This window comes from Crotalus tigris, unplaced genomic scaffold (genome assembly GCF_016545835.1).
Source record: "Crotalus tigris isolate CLP2741 ecotype Arizona unplaced genomic scaffold, ASM1654583v1 scf7180000017690.20705106771:4171800, whole genome shotgun sequence".
In the NCBI taxonomy this organism is placed as follows: Eukaryota; Metazoa; Chordata; class Lepidosauria; order Squamata; family Viperidae; genus Crotalus; species Crotalus tigris.
This window is the reverse complement of record NW_024096569.1, coordinates 2,121,204-2,137,998: the sequence shown is the minus strand read 5'-3', so window position 1 is coordinate 2,137,998 and position 16,795 is coordinate 2,121,204. Positions and strand designations below refer to the sequence as shown.

The window sequence follows — 16,795 nt, the reverse complement described above, 5'->3', positions numbered from 1 at the left end:
CTGAGCAGGGGGTTGGACTAGATGACCTTCAAGGTCCCTTCCAACTTTATTATTATTATTACTAATAATAGTAGTAGTAGTAACAGTAGTAGTCTGAAATAGTATAGGGTTTCCTGTCTGAGCAGGGGGTTGGACTAGATGACCTCCAAGGTCCCTTCCAACTTTATTATTATTATCATTATTATTATGTCCCTTTTTTCAGTGCTGTTGTAACTTCGAATAGTCACTAAGCGAACTACTGTAGGGCAAGGACTGCCTGTATAAGGGTAGCTGGGATGTTCCGCGGAAAAGATTTTAAAAAAAAAATGCCAAGAAATTGGGAGGAAGGCGTATCAGAGCTGTTCGTCGCCTGATTTTTTTAAAAAAAATAAACAAAAGGCAGGATATAAATCAATAAATGAAATGAAAAGCGATAAATAACATGCCGGTGGTGAGAGTGTGACCGAAACACACCCATGGGTGCCATAAAAAGGGGGCTCCCCTCTCCAGTTGCAGCTGACACATTTAAACTTTTGACTCATTGAGGAATACTAATACTCATTTATTAAACTTATATATCGGCCACCTCCCAGCAGCTCTGAAAATTGAGTGCGGGAGACAAACTCCATCTGCAGTGGGGCAGCACCGAAACGGAATAAACAAAGTTAAAATGGATTCAAAGGTTCTAGTCCTCGTGAGCACTTGGTTGCAGTTCCAATCCCAGGGCAACCAGTGGCCCAGGAGTTTGTTCAAAGAAAAGAACCTTTTATTTTCCTCAAAAGGAAATCTGGATCTGTGCTCCCTTCTAGGGTTATTTTATTATTATTTATTGAATTTATTTGCTGTCCATCTCGGTGACTCTTGGAGTTCTCTTCGCTACAATGCCGGCTAGAGAAGACTGGTTAACTGGGTTTACGTGCGCGCAAGCCTTGAGCGAGGAGGACCGATATCAACAGGGAATCCATGGTGGAAATTTTTGCCATGGGGCCCAACCATATCCGCAATCCTCTAATGCAGTGTTTCTCAACCTTGACAATTTTAAGGCATTTGGACTTCAACTCCCAGAATTCCACAGCCAACATGCGTCTAATATGAATGAAAAACTAAATACAGGGGTGTGTCTCCGTTTCCTCAACTCTCTGCGGAGGCAGATATAAACGGTACTGGGGTGGTGAATCCACTTTGCAAAACAAGGGTGAATGGTAATTGAATGAGTCACTTTACTTAGGCAAACGACGCACATCCCTATAAGGCAGCTTTAAGACAGGGGGACTTCATCTCCCAGAATTCCACAGCCCATATGGAGGTCAGCAACCTCAGCCGCTTTAAGATGGATGGACTTCATCTCCCAGAATTCCACAGCCAATATGGGGGTCAGCAACCTCAGCAGCTTTAAGATGGGTGGACTTCAATTCCCAGAATTCCTCAGCCAACATGGAGGTTAGCAACCTCAGCAACTTTAAGATGGGTGGACTTCAATTCCCAGAATTCCTCAGCCAACATGGGCTCAGCAACTTTAAGACTGGCGGGGGGGGGCTTTAATCCCCAGAATTCCCCAACCTGATCCTTAATGGAGGTCAGCAACCTCAGCAACTTTAAGATGGGGAAAGTTTAACTCCCAGAATTCCCCAGATAGCATGGAGGTCAGCAACTTTAAGATGGGGCGGGACTTCAATTCCCAGAAACCCCCAGTCAATATGGAGGTCAGCAACCTCAGCAATTTTAAGACGGGTGGACTTCAATTCCCAGAATTCCCCAGTCAACATGGAGGTCAGCAACCTCAGCAACTCTTAAGAGGGGTGGACTTCAACTCCCACAATTCCTCAGCACAACATGGGCTCAGCAACTTTAAGACTGGCGGAGGGGAGGGACTTTAATTCCCAGAATTCCCCAACCTGATCCCCAATGGAGGTCAGCAACTTTAAGAGGGGTGGACTTCAACTCCCAGAATCCCCTAGGCCAGCCATGCAGGCTGGGAAATTCCTGGTGTGGGACGTCTATCCTTAAAGTTGCCAAGATTGAGAAACACGAATCTACGGATTCTCTACCCTGGATTTCTGAATTCTTCACACCAAAATCAACGTCGAGAATATAAGTCTGCTGTCTTAACGCCACCCAGAATTCTTGAGGCAGTTTTGGGGGGCAATCTGATCGCGCCCTGGGCTTGCGAAGTCTCACTTCAGGCCTGGTCTCCCCCAAAATTCTGGCAGCACCACCTTCGGCTCCTCATATCTTGCTGGCGATGTACGCGCAGAGAGCATCCCGGACCTTCTCGGACCGAGCGGCGGGTTTAATGCGCGTATCGGGGCGCTGCAGGGGCTGTTCGAACGTGGCGGCCAGCTGCTTGGCCTCAGCTTCCCACTTCTCCTCGTAGGCCTCCCCTTTCTCCTCACAGATGTTGTGCAGGACGCAACAGGCCGAGATGAGGCGGGGAAGATTCTCCACCGCGCAGTCGTTGCGCCCGGTCAGGCAGCGCCACCGGCCCTTCAGACGGCTGAAGGCTTCTTCCAAGGGCTCCTGGCATCGGCTCAGCATGGCGTTGAAGGACTCCTTGACCTCATCCAGATCTTCAGTGTAGGGCACCATCAACCATGGAAGGAGAGGGTAGGCCGGCCCTCCAAGGATGACGCGAGGGACCGATACGCCGCTGATCTCCACGGGAGCGGGAGGAAAAAGTGTCCCTTCCTGCCCTTTGGTGAACAAGGTGGACTTGTTGAAGATCTTGGCTTCGTGAGTCTTGCCGGGCCACCCCGCGCTCAGATGGGTGAACTTCCCTTGATAGTCCACCAAAGCTTGCAAGGCCATGGAGTAGTAGCCCTTGGTGTTGACGTACTCCGACGCCTGGTGAGGAGGACACAAGATGGGCATGTGCGTGGTGCCCACCACGCCCATACAGTTGGGGAACCCCCTGGCCTCAAAGCCCCCGACGGTGTCCGCCAGGCTGTTCCCCACGTTCACCGTGGAACGCATCAACACCCTCTGAATGGCCCGGCAGACTTCCAGCACCACCGAGCCGGCGGTGGACCTGCCAACGCCGAACTGGTTGCCTACGTCGCGGTAACAGACGGAGGTGGCCAGCTTCCAAATGGCGATGGCCACTCGCTTCTCCACGCTCAGCGGGATCCGCATCCGGGTCTTCTGGCGCTGCAAGGCCGGGGACAGCCGGGCGCAGAGGTCCAAGAAGGTCGCCTTGCGCATCCTGAAGTTCTGCAGCCACTTGCTATCGTCCCAGGTCTCCAGAACCGTCCGGTCCCACCACTCGGTGCTGCGCGGCCGAGCCCAGAAGCGTCTTTCGACCGAACGCAGGCGTCCCCCGCGCCGGAAGCCGGCGCTGCGGGTCTGTCTGGCCAGGAAGACCTCTTCCTCTTCGGCATCCTCTTCTTCTTCTCCTTCCTCCTCCTCCTCCTCCTCTTCCTCCTCCTCTTCCTTCTCCTCCTCCAGCTCGTCTTCTCCATCCTCCTCCGCTCCTCGCCGCTGTAGGGAGTGCAGGAAGGCCCACCGGCGGCGGGAGGCTGCGGCCGAAGAGGCTTCGCCACGGGCTCGTAAGTACTCCATCATCAGCGTGCCGGATTGCACCACGTACAAAAGGGCAGCGTCCTGTCGGGCAGCGTCCATGCTGGAGATTGAGAGAACAGAAACGACGCTTAAAAATGGTCCTAGACCCTTGGACCTTCCAGGACCGTCCCTGGCTTTTGTAGAAAGACCCCTCCCCTCCCTTCCCCAGATTAAAATATTCTTTATTTTTGAATACCTAAATATTTAACTTTTTTCACCATTTCTACCTCTGTTTTCTCTAGTATTTGTGGCTAGAGAAAATACTGGGTGAACAAGTGGATTTTAAATCTGAACTTTTTCTACTCGGCATTATGCCTGAAAAGACTAATAAGCAGAAATTATATTTAATCCTACACATCCCCACAGCAGCGAGGATAATTTTTGCGCAATATTGGAAGAATGAAGGCTTGCCATCAGAAGAAGAAATAATCAGGAAAATATTGGAATGTGCAGAGTTGGACAGGTTAACTCTGAGGTTGAAAGATAAAGAAGAGACAGACTATTATCAAACTTGGGACCTATTTTATTGTTGGCTAGAGGAAAGAATGAAGGATTAGGAATTGAACATGTATTAGCATAGCAAATTCCAGACAACTCGTTGATTGGAAAAATTAACATACGTTTATGAAAAAAAAAACCCAATAAAATCTTTATAAAAAAAATAAAAAAATATTCTTTATTTTTAATATTAACAAAAGAGGTAGGAGTGAATATTTCTCTTAAAGAACAGGACGTGACCTTTAGGACATAATAGCATGAGCCCACCACCACTGACACAAGGCTCACTACATTGCACAACCCCCTAGAGCAGTGGTTCTCAATCTTTTTAATGCCGCGACCCCCAACCGGTCGTAAGTCGAGGACTACTCAACCGGTCGTAAGTCGAGGACTACTCAACTGGTGCAGCACAGTTTGCAGAATTAGACTCTATTCAAGAGAGTCTATTCTATTGGCTTTCAAAAGCCAATAGAATCAAAGGGAGTAGCACAGCTAAGGAAAAGGGGGGAAAAAATGGCGGACTGCGTTGTTTGGCGACCCCCGTGAAATGGTCGTTCGACCCCAAATGGGGTCGCGACCCATAGGTTGAGAACCATTGCCCTAGAGCATCTCAATCAGAAGGTATAAAAAACCCACCGACTCTCAACTCCATTTGGTCAGCTGTCCCAGAACTACCTGCTGCTGTTGATTTTGCTCATCATTAAACCTCTTTTCCTACGCAGCCAGCCTCCATTTTATTTCCAGTGTTTCCCTCCCGGCTTGGGACTGGACCTGATTTTTCTTTCAACGTTTTCGTGGAGGTCTTTTTCAACCGCTCCACCTAGGCTGCGGAGGGGGAGTTATTATATCTTCTGATTTATTTTTTTTATTATGCATATCCCATCTTTATTATTTGTATCCACTGCTCAAGGCGGCGAACATACTTAATAGTCCTTCCTCTTTCTATCTAACACACAACAACAATCCTGTGAGGTGGGTAGGGCTGAGAGGGAGGCACAAGACCAAAATCACTCAACCGGCTTTCGTGGCTAAAGCGAGACTAGAACTCATCGTCTCCTGGTGACTGGCTCAAGGTCACCCAACTGGCTTTCTTGCCTAAGGCGGGATTAGAACTCACCGTCTCCTGGTGATTGGCCCAAAGTCACCCAGCCAGCTTTCATGCCTAAGGCAGGACTAGAACTCACCGTCTCCTGGTGATTGGCTTAAGGTCATCCATCTGACTTTCCTGCCTAAGATGGGACTAGAACTCACCGTCACCTGGTGATTGAGCCAAGTTACCCAGTCAGCTTTCAAGCCTAAATTGGGACTAGAACTCACCGTCTCCTGGTGATTGGCTTTCGTGCTTAAGACGGAACTAGAAATCTCCATCTCTGTTAACTGGCCCAAAGTCACCCAGTCAGTCATGCCTAAGGGACTAGAAGTCACCATCTCCTAGTGATTGGTCCAAAGTCACTCTCCTAGTTTTCATGCCTAGGGAGGAACTAGAACGCACCGTCTCCTGGTGATTGGCCCAAATTCACTCTCCTAGTTTTCATGCCTAGGGAGGAACTAGAACTCACCGTCACCTGGTGATTGGCCCAAATTCACTCTCCTAGTTTTCATGCCTAGGGAGGAACTAGAACTCACCGTCACCTGGTGATTGGCCCAAATTCACCCTCCTAGTTTTCATGCCTAGGGTGGAACTAGAACTCACTGTCGCCTGGTGATTGGCCCAAAGTCGCCCTCCTAGTTTTCATGCCTAGGGCGGAACTAGAACTCACTGTCGCCTGGTGATTGGCCCAAAGTCGCCCTCCTAGTTTTCATGCCTAGGGCGGAACTAGAACTCACTGTCGCCTGGTGATTGGCCCAAAGTCGCCCTCCTAGTTTTCATGCCTAGGGCGGAACTAGAACTCACTGTCGCCTGGTGATTGGCCCAAAGTCGCCCTCCTAGTTTTCATGCCTAGGGAGGAACTAGAACTCACTGTCGCCTGGTGATTGGCCCAAAGTCGCCCTCCTAGTTTTCATGCCTAGGGCGGAACTAGAACTCACTGTCGCCTGGTGATTGGCCCAAAGTCGCCCTCCTAGTTTTCATGCCTAGGGCGGAACTAGAACTCACTGTCGCCTGGTGATTGGCCCAAAGTCGCCCTCCTAGTTTTCATGCCTAGGGCGGAACTAGAACTCACTGTCGCCTGGTGATTGGCCCAAAGTCGCCCTCCTAGTTTTCATGCCTAGGGCGGAACTAGAACTCACCGTCGCCTGGTGATTAACGCAAAGTCACCCTCCTGGTTTTCATGCCTAGGGTGAAACTAGAACTCACTGTCTCCTGGCGATTGGCCCAAAGTCATCCAGCCAGCTTTTGTGCTTCAGGTGGAACTAGAACTCACCGTCGCCCAGTTTCTAGCCTGGTGCGCCTTAACCACCAGGCGAGACCGGCTCCCAGAGACTAACCAGCCGCCGCCATCTCCTCCTTGCATTTTTTTCATTCCTCAATGCTCCGCCAAGGTTGCAAACGGAGCCAGCCGAATACAAACCTTTTGGGGGCTGCCACCGCCGGCTGGATCGACGTTCCAGGACCTGGGAGAAAAAGGGGAGAAGCGAAAAAAGATAAAAATCGGAATTAAAAAAAATAAACCTGAATTATTTCGCAGAGAGGAGAAAGAAAACAAAAGCAAACAGAGTCGAGCCTGGGAATTCAAGGGTTAACCCGACCCGGGAAAGGGAGGGGTTGGAAAAGCTGGAGCGAGGAGGAAAGGCTCCTCCCACTTCTCCTAAGCAACGGGCCTGGGCCCGCCCTCCCGAAGAACCTCTCCTTTTGTTCCCTGAATGGGCCCCAGCGAGGAAAGAACGGGAAATGCAAATGAGCAGCGACGCCATTGGCTGGGCTGCGTCTCCGCCTCTTTTCCGACAGCGGGGGCGGGAGTGACTGGCGGTGAAGCTGTGGGCTGGTCGTGGTTCCATGGTGTAATGGTGAGCACTCTGGAGTCTGAATCCGGCGATCCGAGTTCGAATCTCGGTGGGACCTTATTATTTTATTTTATTTTATTTTATTATTTATTTTATTTTGTTTTATTATTTATTTTATTTTATATTTTATTTTATTTATTTTATTTTATTATTTATTTTATATTATATTTTATTTATTTTATTTTATTTTATTATTTTATTTTATTTTATATTTTATTTTATTTTATTATTTTATTTTATTTATTATTTTATTATTTTATTTTATTTTATTTTATTATTTTATTTTATTTTATTTTATTTATTTTATTTTATTTTATTTATTTTATTTTATTTCATTTTATTATTTTATTTTATTTTATTTTATTTTATTTTATTTGTGACACAAAAGTCTTTATTGTGGCCAAATCTCCTTCCAATATCTTTTTAGGGCAAGAGTGTTGTTTAAATGTACACAAAGATTACAGCAATCATTTGCAGAAAGCAGAAACTGCATGAAGATTTAAACTGAGGGACAGCATGGATAACCTGCATGTGGATATTCAGAAATGACTGTGCAGACATGAAAAGGGGTCTCCGCAAAGTTTGATCTGAATTGATATTTTTAAGTTGCCTTTTTACAAGTAATAGCCCTGTTTTTTTCAACCCTGGGGGGCCTTGAAGCTGGGTGGACTTCAAATCCCAGAATTCCCTAGCTATCCCTCTTGGTTAGAGAATTCTGGGAATTGAAGTCCACCCATCTTCAAGTTGTCCTGGTTGAAAAACAATGGTTTACAGCAATGTCTCTCAACCCTGGCAACTTTTAAGAGGGTTGGACTTCATCTCCCAGAATTCTCCAGCTAACCCTGTTGGCTGGGGAATTCTGGGAGTTGAACTCCACCCATAAGATAAGATAACCTTTGTTGTCATTTTTTTTACTGTGGGCACAATGGCACACATCAAAAATGAAATTTAGTTGCCCGCTCTCAAAGTGAAACACATACACGACACACACCTAAACACACCATGTGCAACACATGTATAGACCCACACCCCTACATATACGTAACAAATAAATATTAAACACTGTCTATTTTGAATATATAACGGAAGGAGGAAGCTTGAGAGTTCACAAGGTTAACGCTGTACTGAATGCAACTATGGCTGAATCTGGGTGTTCTGCTCCGGGTACCACAAAGCCCCCCCTCCCAGAAGGGAACAAGGGAAACAGGTTGTGAAGAGGGTGTGTTGTGTGCCAGACAATCCTGTGGACCCTGCTCAAGCTTCGCTTCTGTGCCACGTTCTGGGTGGAAGGGAGAGAACTGCCAATCCTCTTTTCTGCTGTCCTCACCACTCTCGGCACCACCTTCCTGTCCGAAGCAGGGATGCTTCCAAACCAGACGGTGATGCTGGATGTGCTTGATTGTCCCCCTGTAGAGAGTGGTGAGGACAGGGGAAGGAAGTTGTGCTTTTCTCATGCGACCGCAGGAAATGCAGGCCCTGGTGTGCCCGCTTCACCCGTGTCTTGCAGTTGAGCAACCAAGCCAGCCTACTTGTTGACTACACACCCAGGTGAATCATTAATGCACAGAGGTGTGTGGCTGTGCCTGCCTTTTCTGAAATCGACAACGATCTCTTTGGTTTTTCCGGTATTTAAAACTAGGCTATTCTAGCAGCAAGATTAGTCTTTGCACGGAGATGGAAAGATAATGAGGCACCCTCAGAAGAAGAGGTAACAAATAAGATTTAATCACTCAAGGATAAGAGTGAAACAGATTATTATGAAATCTGGGACAAATTGTATAATTGGTTGGGGAAAAAGAGATGGAAAAACCCTCTGATTCAGCGAAACACATTGATCAAGAAAGATACCGATCAAAGGAAAAATATCTAAATATTAAAGTGAAAATTAAGAATATAGAGGACGGGATCTACCAGAGAGGATATTTAAGAGAAAAAGAAACATTTGTTTGAACATGTGGATTGTGAATCATACAAATTAATTGTTAACGATTTTTCTTTCTAAATGTAAACCAGGCAAACACACTGTTAACCAAACTATTATGTGATTTATGCTTTAGAAATCAATAAAAATCAATTATATGTGTGTGTGTGTGTGTGTGTGTGTGTGTGTGCATGTGTGTGTGTGTGTGTGTGTGTTTTCTGAGGTTTTCGCGGGTGTTTGTATGTAGGTCTTTGGTTGTTCGGCTTTTCTCCTGCGTAAAATTGGAAGTGTCTTGGCGACGTTTCGACGAAGTCCCATTCGTCATCTTCAGGCTGGCGTTTTCAGCCTCGTGCTTCGAGGAGCAATGTGTGGTCTTAGCTGTTTCTTTCTTTTAACTGCCAGTGGGGGTATGAACTGATTGGGTGGGAGCTTGGCTGTGTTCTGATTGGGTGGAGGTGTGTTCTGATCGGTTAGGGGCTTGGCTGTGCTCTGATTGGCTGGGGGGTTGGCTGTGCTCTGATTGGCTGGGGGAGTGTTCTGTTTGGGTGGGGGCTTTGTTGTGATCAGGTTAGTCTGAGTTGCAGAGGGATTTAAGATGGTGGGCTGCCTTGCTATTTTTTGGTTTCGTGTTCGTGGTCGTGCCTCATCTTCATGGAGGGTGTCAGTTTGCTTCATGTATGGATTGGAGGGGTTTAAAATGGCTAATGATGCAGCTGTGGCCTGGCTTCTGGTTTGTGGTCGTGCCTCATCATCGGTGTGGCTTTGGGTTTGCTCCAGAACAGCTCGAGAGAGCAACGAGAGGGAGCATTGCGCCGTTTACTCTCCCCGCTTATCAGCTGATCAACCGGGCCGGCAGCGCGATCTAGGAGCCGCGCGCGGACAGCTACCGAACCCATTTAAACCACCTTGTCAAAACGATCTCTCAGCCCTGAAGATGTTGGGGAGTTTTCCCAACGAAAGCTTGGCACCTTTTTAATATAGTGAAATACTTTTAATAAAGTATCTTTACTTTTAACTCTCCCGGTGATCGCGCATCAAATGCCCGGGAATCGCATTTTTACCATCATTATTGAATATATATATATATATATATATATATATATATATATATATATATATATATATATATATATATATAAAACTAGGCTGTTCTCCTTATGCCAGTTCACCAACCCCTCAACCTCCTTCTGGTGAGCTTCCACATTGTCATCCTGAATAAGGCCCACTACTGTTGTATCATCCGTGAATTTCACAATATGGTTGGTGGCCAACCTAGCGCAACAGTCATGGGTCAACAGGATGAACGGCAGCAGACTTAGGACGCAGCCCTGAGGACAACTTGTGCTCATCTTCCCATCTTCAAGCTGCCAATTGTTGAAGAACATTTTTTTTTTGCGGTGTTTTTACAGTTTTAATTATTCTACAATTTCCAAAGCAAGCCAGTTCGGGAGCAATGCGCAGGGAGCCGCCCACTTCTTTAGGCAGATTCTGCCTTTCTTCCTAGCTGATGAGTCATGCCTTTTTTCCCCTCAGGAAAGGTGGCCACCAGGCAATCATGGCATGCTTCACGGGCCACCTGGCGATGAGAGGGCGGCACGCTCACAAGAACAGGTGCACCTGGAGGAAATTCCAGGGAAAGACAGGAATGTTTTCACATGGCAACTGAGGTGAGTGTCTCATCCCTCACAGGCAAGAACTGGGCTGGATCTGAAGGGATCCCAGCCATTTGGCCTGGAGCAGGATCCAGGATCCCTCTGAAAGTCCATAAGCTGGGGTCTTCCAACTTGGTCCTTTGATGACTTGTGGACTTCAACTCCCAGAATTCCTCAGCCAGCGTGCCTGCCTCAGGAAATCTGGGAGCTGAAGTCCACAAGGAGGGGTCTTCAAACTCGGCCCTTTCATGACGTGGGGAGTTCAGCTCCCAGAATTCCTCAGCCAGCGTGAGGGAACTAGGACCCTTTGATGACTTGTGGACTTCAACTCCCAGAATTCCTCAGCCGGCGTGAGAGAACTATGACCCTTTGATGACTCGTGGACTTCAACTCCCAGAATTCCTCAGCCAGTGTGAGGGAACTAGGACCTTTTGATGACTTGTGGACTTCAACTCCCAGAATTCCTCAGCCAGCATGAGGGAACTAGGACCCTTTGATGACTTGTGGACTTCAACTCCCAGAATTCCTCAGCCGGCGTGAGGGAACTATGACCCTTTGATGACTTGTGGTCTTCAACTCCCAGAATTCCTCAGCCAGCATGAGGGAACTAGGACCTTTTGATGACTCGTGGACTTCAACTCCCAGAATTCATCAGCCAGTGTGGGAGTTGAAGTCCACAAGTCATCAAAGGGCCAAGTTGGAAGAGCCCTGGTCTAAAAGCCTCATATTTGTGTTTTACAGATAGTCCTCAACTTACAACGGCTTCTTTAGCCACCATTCAAAGTTGTAACGGCACTGGAAAAAGAATTTTGATCAGTCCTCGCACTTAGAACCGTTGCAGTATTCCCCCTCATGGTCACGTGATCAAAATTCAAGCCCTTGGCAATCCGCACGTCCCAGGTCATGTGACCTTCCCAGCTGGCTTCTGACAAGCACAGTCGAGGAGGACCCTGGATTCGCTTAATGACCGTGGGAGCTACTCTCCAAAGCTATTCTCCAGAGCGCCTGAAGGCAGGACAAGAAACAAGGGACGGAAACTCATCCAGGAGAGAAGCAACCTGGAACGACTTGCCACAAGAAATTGTGGGTGCTCCAACATTGGAAGTTTTTAAGAAAAGACTGGACATCCATTTGTCTGAAATGGTATAGGGTTTCCTGCTTCAGCAGGGAGTTGGACTAGATGACCTCAAAGGTATCTTCCCACTATTCTATTCTATTCTATTCTATTCTATTCTATTCTATTCTATTCTATTCTATTCTATTCTATTCTATTTTTATTTCCTTTTCTATTCTAATTCTATTCTATTCTATTTTATTCTATTTTTATTTCTTTTTCTATTCTAATTCTATTCTATTCTTATTTCTTTTTCTATTCTAATTCTATTCTATTCTATTCTTATTTCTTTTTCTATTCTATTCTATTCTACTCTACTCTATTCTATTCCATTCTATTCCATTCCATTCTATTCCATTCCATATTTTCTATTCTATTCTATTCTATTCTATTCTATTCTATTCTATTCTATTCTATTCTATTCTATTCTATTCTATTCTAATTTCTTTTTCTATTCTAATTCTATTCTATTCTATTCTATTCTTATTTCTTTTTCTATTCTAATTCTATTCTATTCTATTCTATTCCATTCTATTCCATTCCATATTTTCTATTCTATTCTATTCTATTCTATTCTATTCTATTCTATTCTATTCTATTCTATTCTACTCTACTCTACTCTACTCTACTCTATTCCCATTCTATTCTATTCTATTCTATTCCATATTTTCTATTCTATTCTATTCTATTCTATTCTATTCTATTCTATTCTATTCTATTCTATTCTATTCTATTCTATTCTAATTTCTTATTTCTATTCTATTCTATTCTATTCTATTCTATTCTATTCTATTCTATTCTATTCTATTTTGTTCCATAATTTATTATTCTATTCTATTCTATATTTTATTATTCTATTCTATTCTATTCTTATTTCTATTCTATTCTATCTGGGGAATTCTGGGAGTTGAAGTCCACAACTCTTTAAAGTGGCCAAGACTGAGAAAAAACACCTCTTCTTAAAAACCTTGTGAGGCGCGTTATACAATTCCAGCATTCTTTGCTGCAGCCGGGCTCAGCTCACCAAGCTGCGTGTAACGGGGAGACAATTGCACAATCTGTGTTGTCGCAAGAGCCACTTTTGACAAGTGAGCGTGGGATCACTTCCAGTCTTGCCACCCATTTGCATCAGGAATTTATCTGTCACCGCCTCCTCTGCAAGTCTTGGGCTGTTTTTTACCTCCCAGGGTTCCAGAAGCATCCCACACAAACTCTTCCTTCGCAGGAAGTCCTCGGCTGACGACCGTTCATTTAACGACCGTTGGAAGATACGTCAGTCGTGAAAAAAAGTGACTGGCCCTCACACCTACGTCCGTCACAGCATCCCCGTAATGCCGTCATCAAAATTCAAGCGGCCTGTGTTTACGACAGTCGCAGCATACCGGGGGTCACGTGATCACACTTTGCGACCTTCCCGGATGACTTCCGACAGTGGGGACTTGCTTAGTGACTGTGTGATTCACTTAGAGGTTACAGTGATCCACTTTACGACCATGGCTCTTTTATGACTCATGGATTTCAACTGCCAGAATTCCTGAACCAGCCATGCTGAGGGGAAAGGCAGAGGTTTCCAAGCTGAGCCATGCTGGCTGAGGAATTCTGGGAGTTGAAGTCCACAAGTCATGAAGGGGCCATAGTTCCCCCATGCTGGCTCAGGAATTCTGGGAGTTGGTCCACAAGTCATAAAGGAGGCCATAGTCTCCTCATGCTGTCTCAGGAATTCTGGGAGTTGAAGTCCACAAGTCATAAAAGGGTCATAGTTCCCTCACGCTATGGTCTACTTTATCAAATGCTTTACTAAAGTCCAAGTAAATTATATCCACAGCATTCCAAGTAATTTTGTCACTTGGTCAAAGAACGCAATAAGATTTGTCTGGCACGATCTGTTTTTGACAAACTCATGTTGGCTTTTGGTAATGAGTTTGTTTGCCTCTTTGATATTACTTAATTAAAGGAATTACATCAAAGCACCAGACACATGGCAGGACAGGCTGAGCGTGACATCCACGGACAATTAAAAAAGATTATTTATGATTTGCCATGAACAAAGAAAAGGGCAATGATGCTTAGCGCCAGAAGTGAGCCAGCGAAAAGCACTTGGTCAAGTTTGCCTCTGTTGGAATAGAATAGAATAAGGTAGAGTAGAATAGAAATAAGAATATAATATAATATAAAGTAATATAGAATAGAATAGAATAGAATAGAATAGAATAGAATAGAATAGAATAGAATAGAATCTTCTTCTTGTGCCCTATCCGTTGTCGGACGTTGGCGATCATGTTGGCGATCCTGTTTTTATCAGCAACCGCACGAAAAAAGTGCTGCTGAGTTTTGTCCAAACCAGTCCCTTAGATTTTGAAGCCACAATATTCTTCTTCTGCCTGGACCTCGTTTGCCTTCCTTCTTTCCCTGGAGGATTAAATGGAGTATGCCGTATTTTTCTGGGTGTGGCATCACAGGTCCGAAATATTCCAACTTCCTTTTTTAAATTGTTTTGATGATTTCCCTTGGCTTTCCCAGGCGGCTTATCACCTCCTCATGTCTGATCTTGTCAGCCCAGCTTCTACGTAACAGCTGCCTGTAAACCCACATTTCAAATGCTTCTAGTCTCTTCAGGTGGCCTTCTGTCAGAGACCGACTCTCTACTCCATAGATCAGAATAGAATAGAATAGAATAGAATAGAATAGAATAGAATAGAATAGAATAGAATAGAATAATAAAATACAGAATAGAATAGAATAGAATAGAATAGAATAATAAAATACAGACTAGAATAGAATAGAATAGAATAATAAAATACAGACTAGAATAGAATAGAATAGAATAGAATAATAAAATACAGACTAGAATAGAATAGAATAGAATAGAATATAGTAATAAAATACAGACTAGACTAGAATAAAATACAGAATAGAATAGAATAGAATAGAATAGAACAGGATATAGTAATAAAATACAAACTAGACTAGACTAGACTAGAATAGACTAGACTAGAATAGAATAGAATATAGTAATAAAATACAGACTAGACTAGAATAGACTAGACTAGACTAGAATAGAATAGACTTGACTTATTGGATTGGATTGGATTGGATTCGATTCAATTCGATTCAACTCAATTTCTGTGTTATCAGGCCTGGGTGGTCCCAAGAGAGCAGGCAGATTTTGCGATGCCTCCCTTACTGTGGCTAGTATCATCCCGATCTATTTTGTGTGTCTTTCTAGAGCAGTGGTTCTCAATCTGTGGGTCGGGACCCCATTTGGGGTCGAACGACCATTTCACGGGGGTCACCAAACAAGGCTGTCCGCCATTTTTTCCCCCTTTTCTTTGGCCACACTACTGGCACCCGGTGATGTATAAGTGGTTGGGGGTCACCACAACATGGGGAACTGTATTATGGGGTCGCGGCTGTTCTAGAGTTATTTTTTTTTAAATTGTGAAATTTTTTTTTTAAATTGTGACTGGTGTTTTTTTTTAACATATTTATTGCTTTTTTAAAAAAAACGAGCATTGTACCCCACCCAGAGTCCCTTTCTCGTGGGATGGGCAGCCACACAAATACAAACAATCATCAAAGTGAAGGGAAGGGAAGCGAAGCGAAGCGAAACAAAGCGAAGCAAAGCAAAGCAAGGCTGACAGCTAACAGCCTGCAGAAGAAGCAACACCACCCGCCCACCAGCCAAAGCTGGACGGGATTTGTTGTCCTTTTTTTAACCTCCCCTAAATGTCCACCCTCTCAGATTTTTTTATTTTTTATTTTTAGTGATGGACACCGGCCGTCCTCCACTTACAACCACATTTCTTTTTCTTTTTTCCTTTTTTTATAATATTTTATTAATTTTCCAATTCTCCACTTGAAGATTTAAAAAGCAACGTGGTGACCGGGTTAATCAACAGCTCAATAACAAAAATCTTAGTGCAAATCCCCGGTTACAACGTCAAATATTTCTTTTCTTTTTCCCCTTCACGTTTACTTGTCTCATCTTCAGGCGAGGGCACTGTGGTAACTTTGAACGGCCACTCAGCAAATCGTCGTAACTTGAGGACCATTTATATCCCTTTCCTCACCTATCCATCTCTTTATTTTACTTCCACCCTGCAGGTTTTCGTGGGTGCGTCTCTGCTATTTCAACATCTGCTCATGCGTTGAGGACCTGACCCACCATGGAGACCTCAACCTAGTTTTCTTTCCGCCATGCTGGAGATGTTTCCTCTACGGAATGAGAGGAAGGACCTCAGTTAGGCTACTGGGCCAAGGTTTGTGAAAGAAGAAGAGTGGAAAAACTGGAGAGGAGGAGGAGCAGGAGAAGGAGGAGGAGGACGGCCCTTCTTCTGAGTTGGCTTGGAGGCATCTGGGTGTAACTCATATGAGGAGAAGAGCCGGTTCCGAAGCAGTTCTCTTCTTCTTCTTCTTCTCCTCCTCAATCCTTCCTCAAGCTTGAGACAACCTGCTTCTTTCCACTTTCTTCTCTGTCCCACCACCAGCAGGATGGACCAGAACGGATCTTCTCAGAAGCCAACGGTGATCTACAAGGCTGAAGTGACGACGGGGCAAGGTCTTCTAACGGGGACTTTAGATTTGATCTCCGTCACCTTGGTGGGCACCAAGGGAGAAAGCCCCAAGAGGTTTCTGGACCAGATTGGGATGACCTGCTCTCAAGGATCGGTAAGAATATGGGTTCAAGTCCCAAGAGAAGGAAGTTTGGGAGATGGTACCTTAGTTCTGGAATGGATTTCGATCCGGAGAGAGACGGAATAACAGAGCTTCAACCTTGGGAGGGATCCAGGGTGCTACCTGGGCCTGGGCCTTAGGAGAAGCTCTTTCAATTTCAGCTTGAGGTGGTGAAGAAGACATCTACACCTCGGTACTCAGATGAAGCAGAAAGAATACAGAGAAGAGCAACAAAGATGATTAGGGGACTGGAGGCTAAAGCATATAAGGAACGGTTGCTGGAATTGGGTATGTCTAGTTTAATGAAGAGAAGGACCAGGGGAAAAATGATAGCATAGGGAGTCAAGCTATTCTCCAAGGCACCTGAAGGCAGGACAAGAAGCAATGGGTGGAAACTAACCAAGGAGAGAAGCAACCTGGAACTAAGGAGAAACTTCCTGACAGTGAGAGCAATTAGCC

General features: G+C 45.1%; 2 protein-coding genes and 1 non-coding gene across 8 annotated transcripts in view; 2 read left to right on the top strand and 1 right to left on the bottom strand.

Moving 5' to 3' along the window:
* Window positions 1-1,548: 1,548 nt before the first annotated feature.
* On the bottom strand, window positions 1,549-7,023 carry LOC120305743 (protein ANTAGONIST OF LIKE HETEROCHROMATIN PROTEIN 1-like). Of its 2 annotated transcripts, none has more exons than XM_039337999.1 (2): window positions 6,396-7,023; window positions 1,549-3,595 (listed from the first exon to the last, which is right to left on the bottom strand). In XM_039337999.1, the coding sequence occupies exon 2, from the start codon at window positions 3,592-3,594 to the stop codon at window positions 2,206-2,208; it is 1,389 nt and encodes a 462-aa protein (XP_039193933.1). In that variant the 5' UTR covers window position 3,595; window positions 6,396-7,023; the 3' UTR covers window positions 1,549-2,205. The 2 variants fall into 2 exon arrangements, with proteins under 2 accessions (XP_039193933.1, XP_039193934.1); XM_039338000.1 differs by having other exon boundaries at window positions 6,543-7,023.
* Window positions 6,962-7,033, top strand: TRNAQ-CUG. Its single transcript has one exon. It is a non-coding gene; the product is annotated as a tRNA-Gln (tRNA).
* A 1,529-nt stretch (window positions 7,034-8,562) lies between these two features.
* Window positions 8,563-16,795, top strand: part of LOC120305739 (hydroperoxide isomerase ALOXE3-like) — a 61,276-nt gene continuing 53,043 nt past the window's right edge. For 2 of the 5 annotated variants that reach the window (XM_039337996.1, XM_039337992.1), the window contains exons 1-4: window positions 8,563-8,683; window positions 10,430-10,563; window positions 15,767-15,921; window positions 16,153-16,330. In XM_039337996.1, the coding sequence (XP_039193930.1) occupies window positions 16,154-16,330 (177 nt within the window). In that variant the 5' untranslated portion in view covers window positions 8,563-8,683; window positions 10,430-10,563; window positions 15,767-15,921; window position 16,153. Of the gene's footprint in view, window positions 8,684-10,429; window positions 10,564-11,680; window positions 11,741-15,766; window positions 15,922-16,101; window positions 16,331-16,795 lie in introns of those variants that run through there. The other 3 variants (XM_039337993.1, XM_039337994.1, XM_039337995.1) reach the window with 3 other exon arrangements.

Excerpts from the sequence above, each read along its gene's own strand:
- LOC120305743 (XM_039337999.1), bottom strand. The coding sequence starts at position 3,594 with ATGGACGCTGCCCGACAGGACGCTGCCCTTTTGTACGTGGTGCAATCC.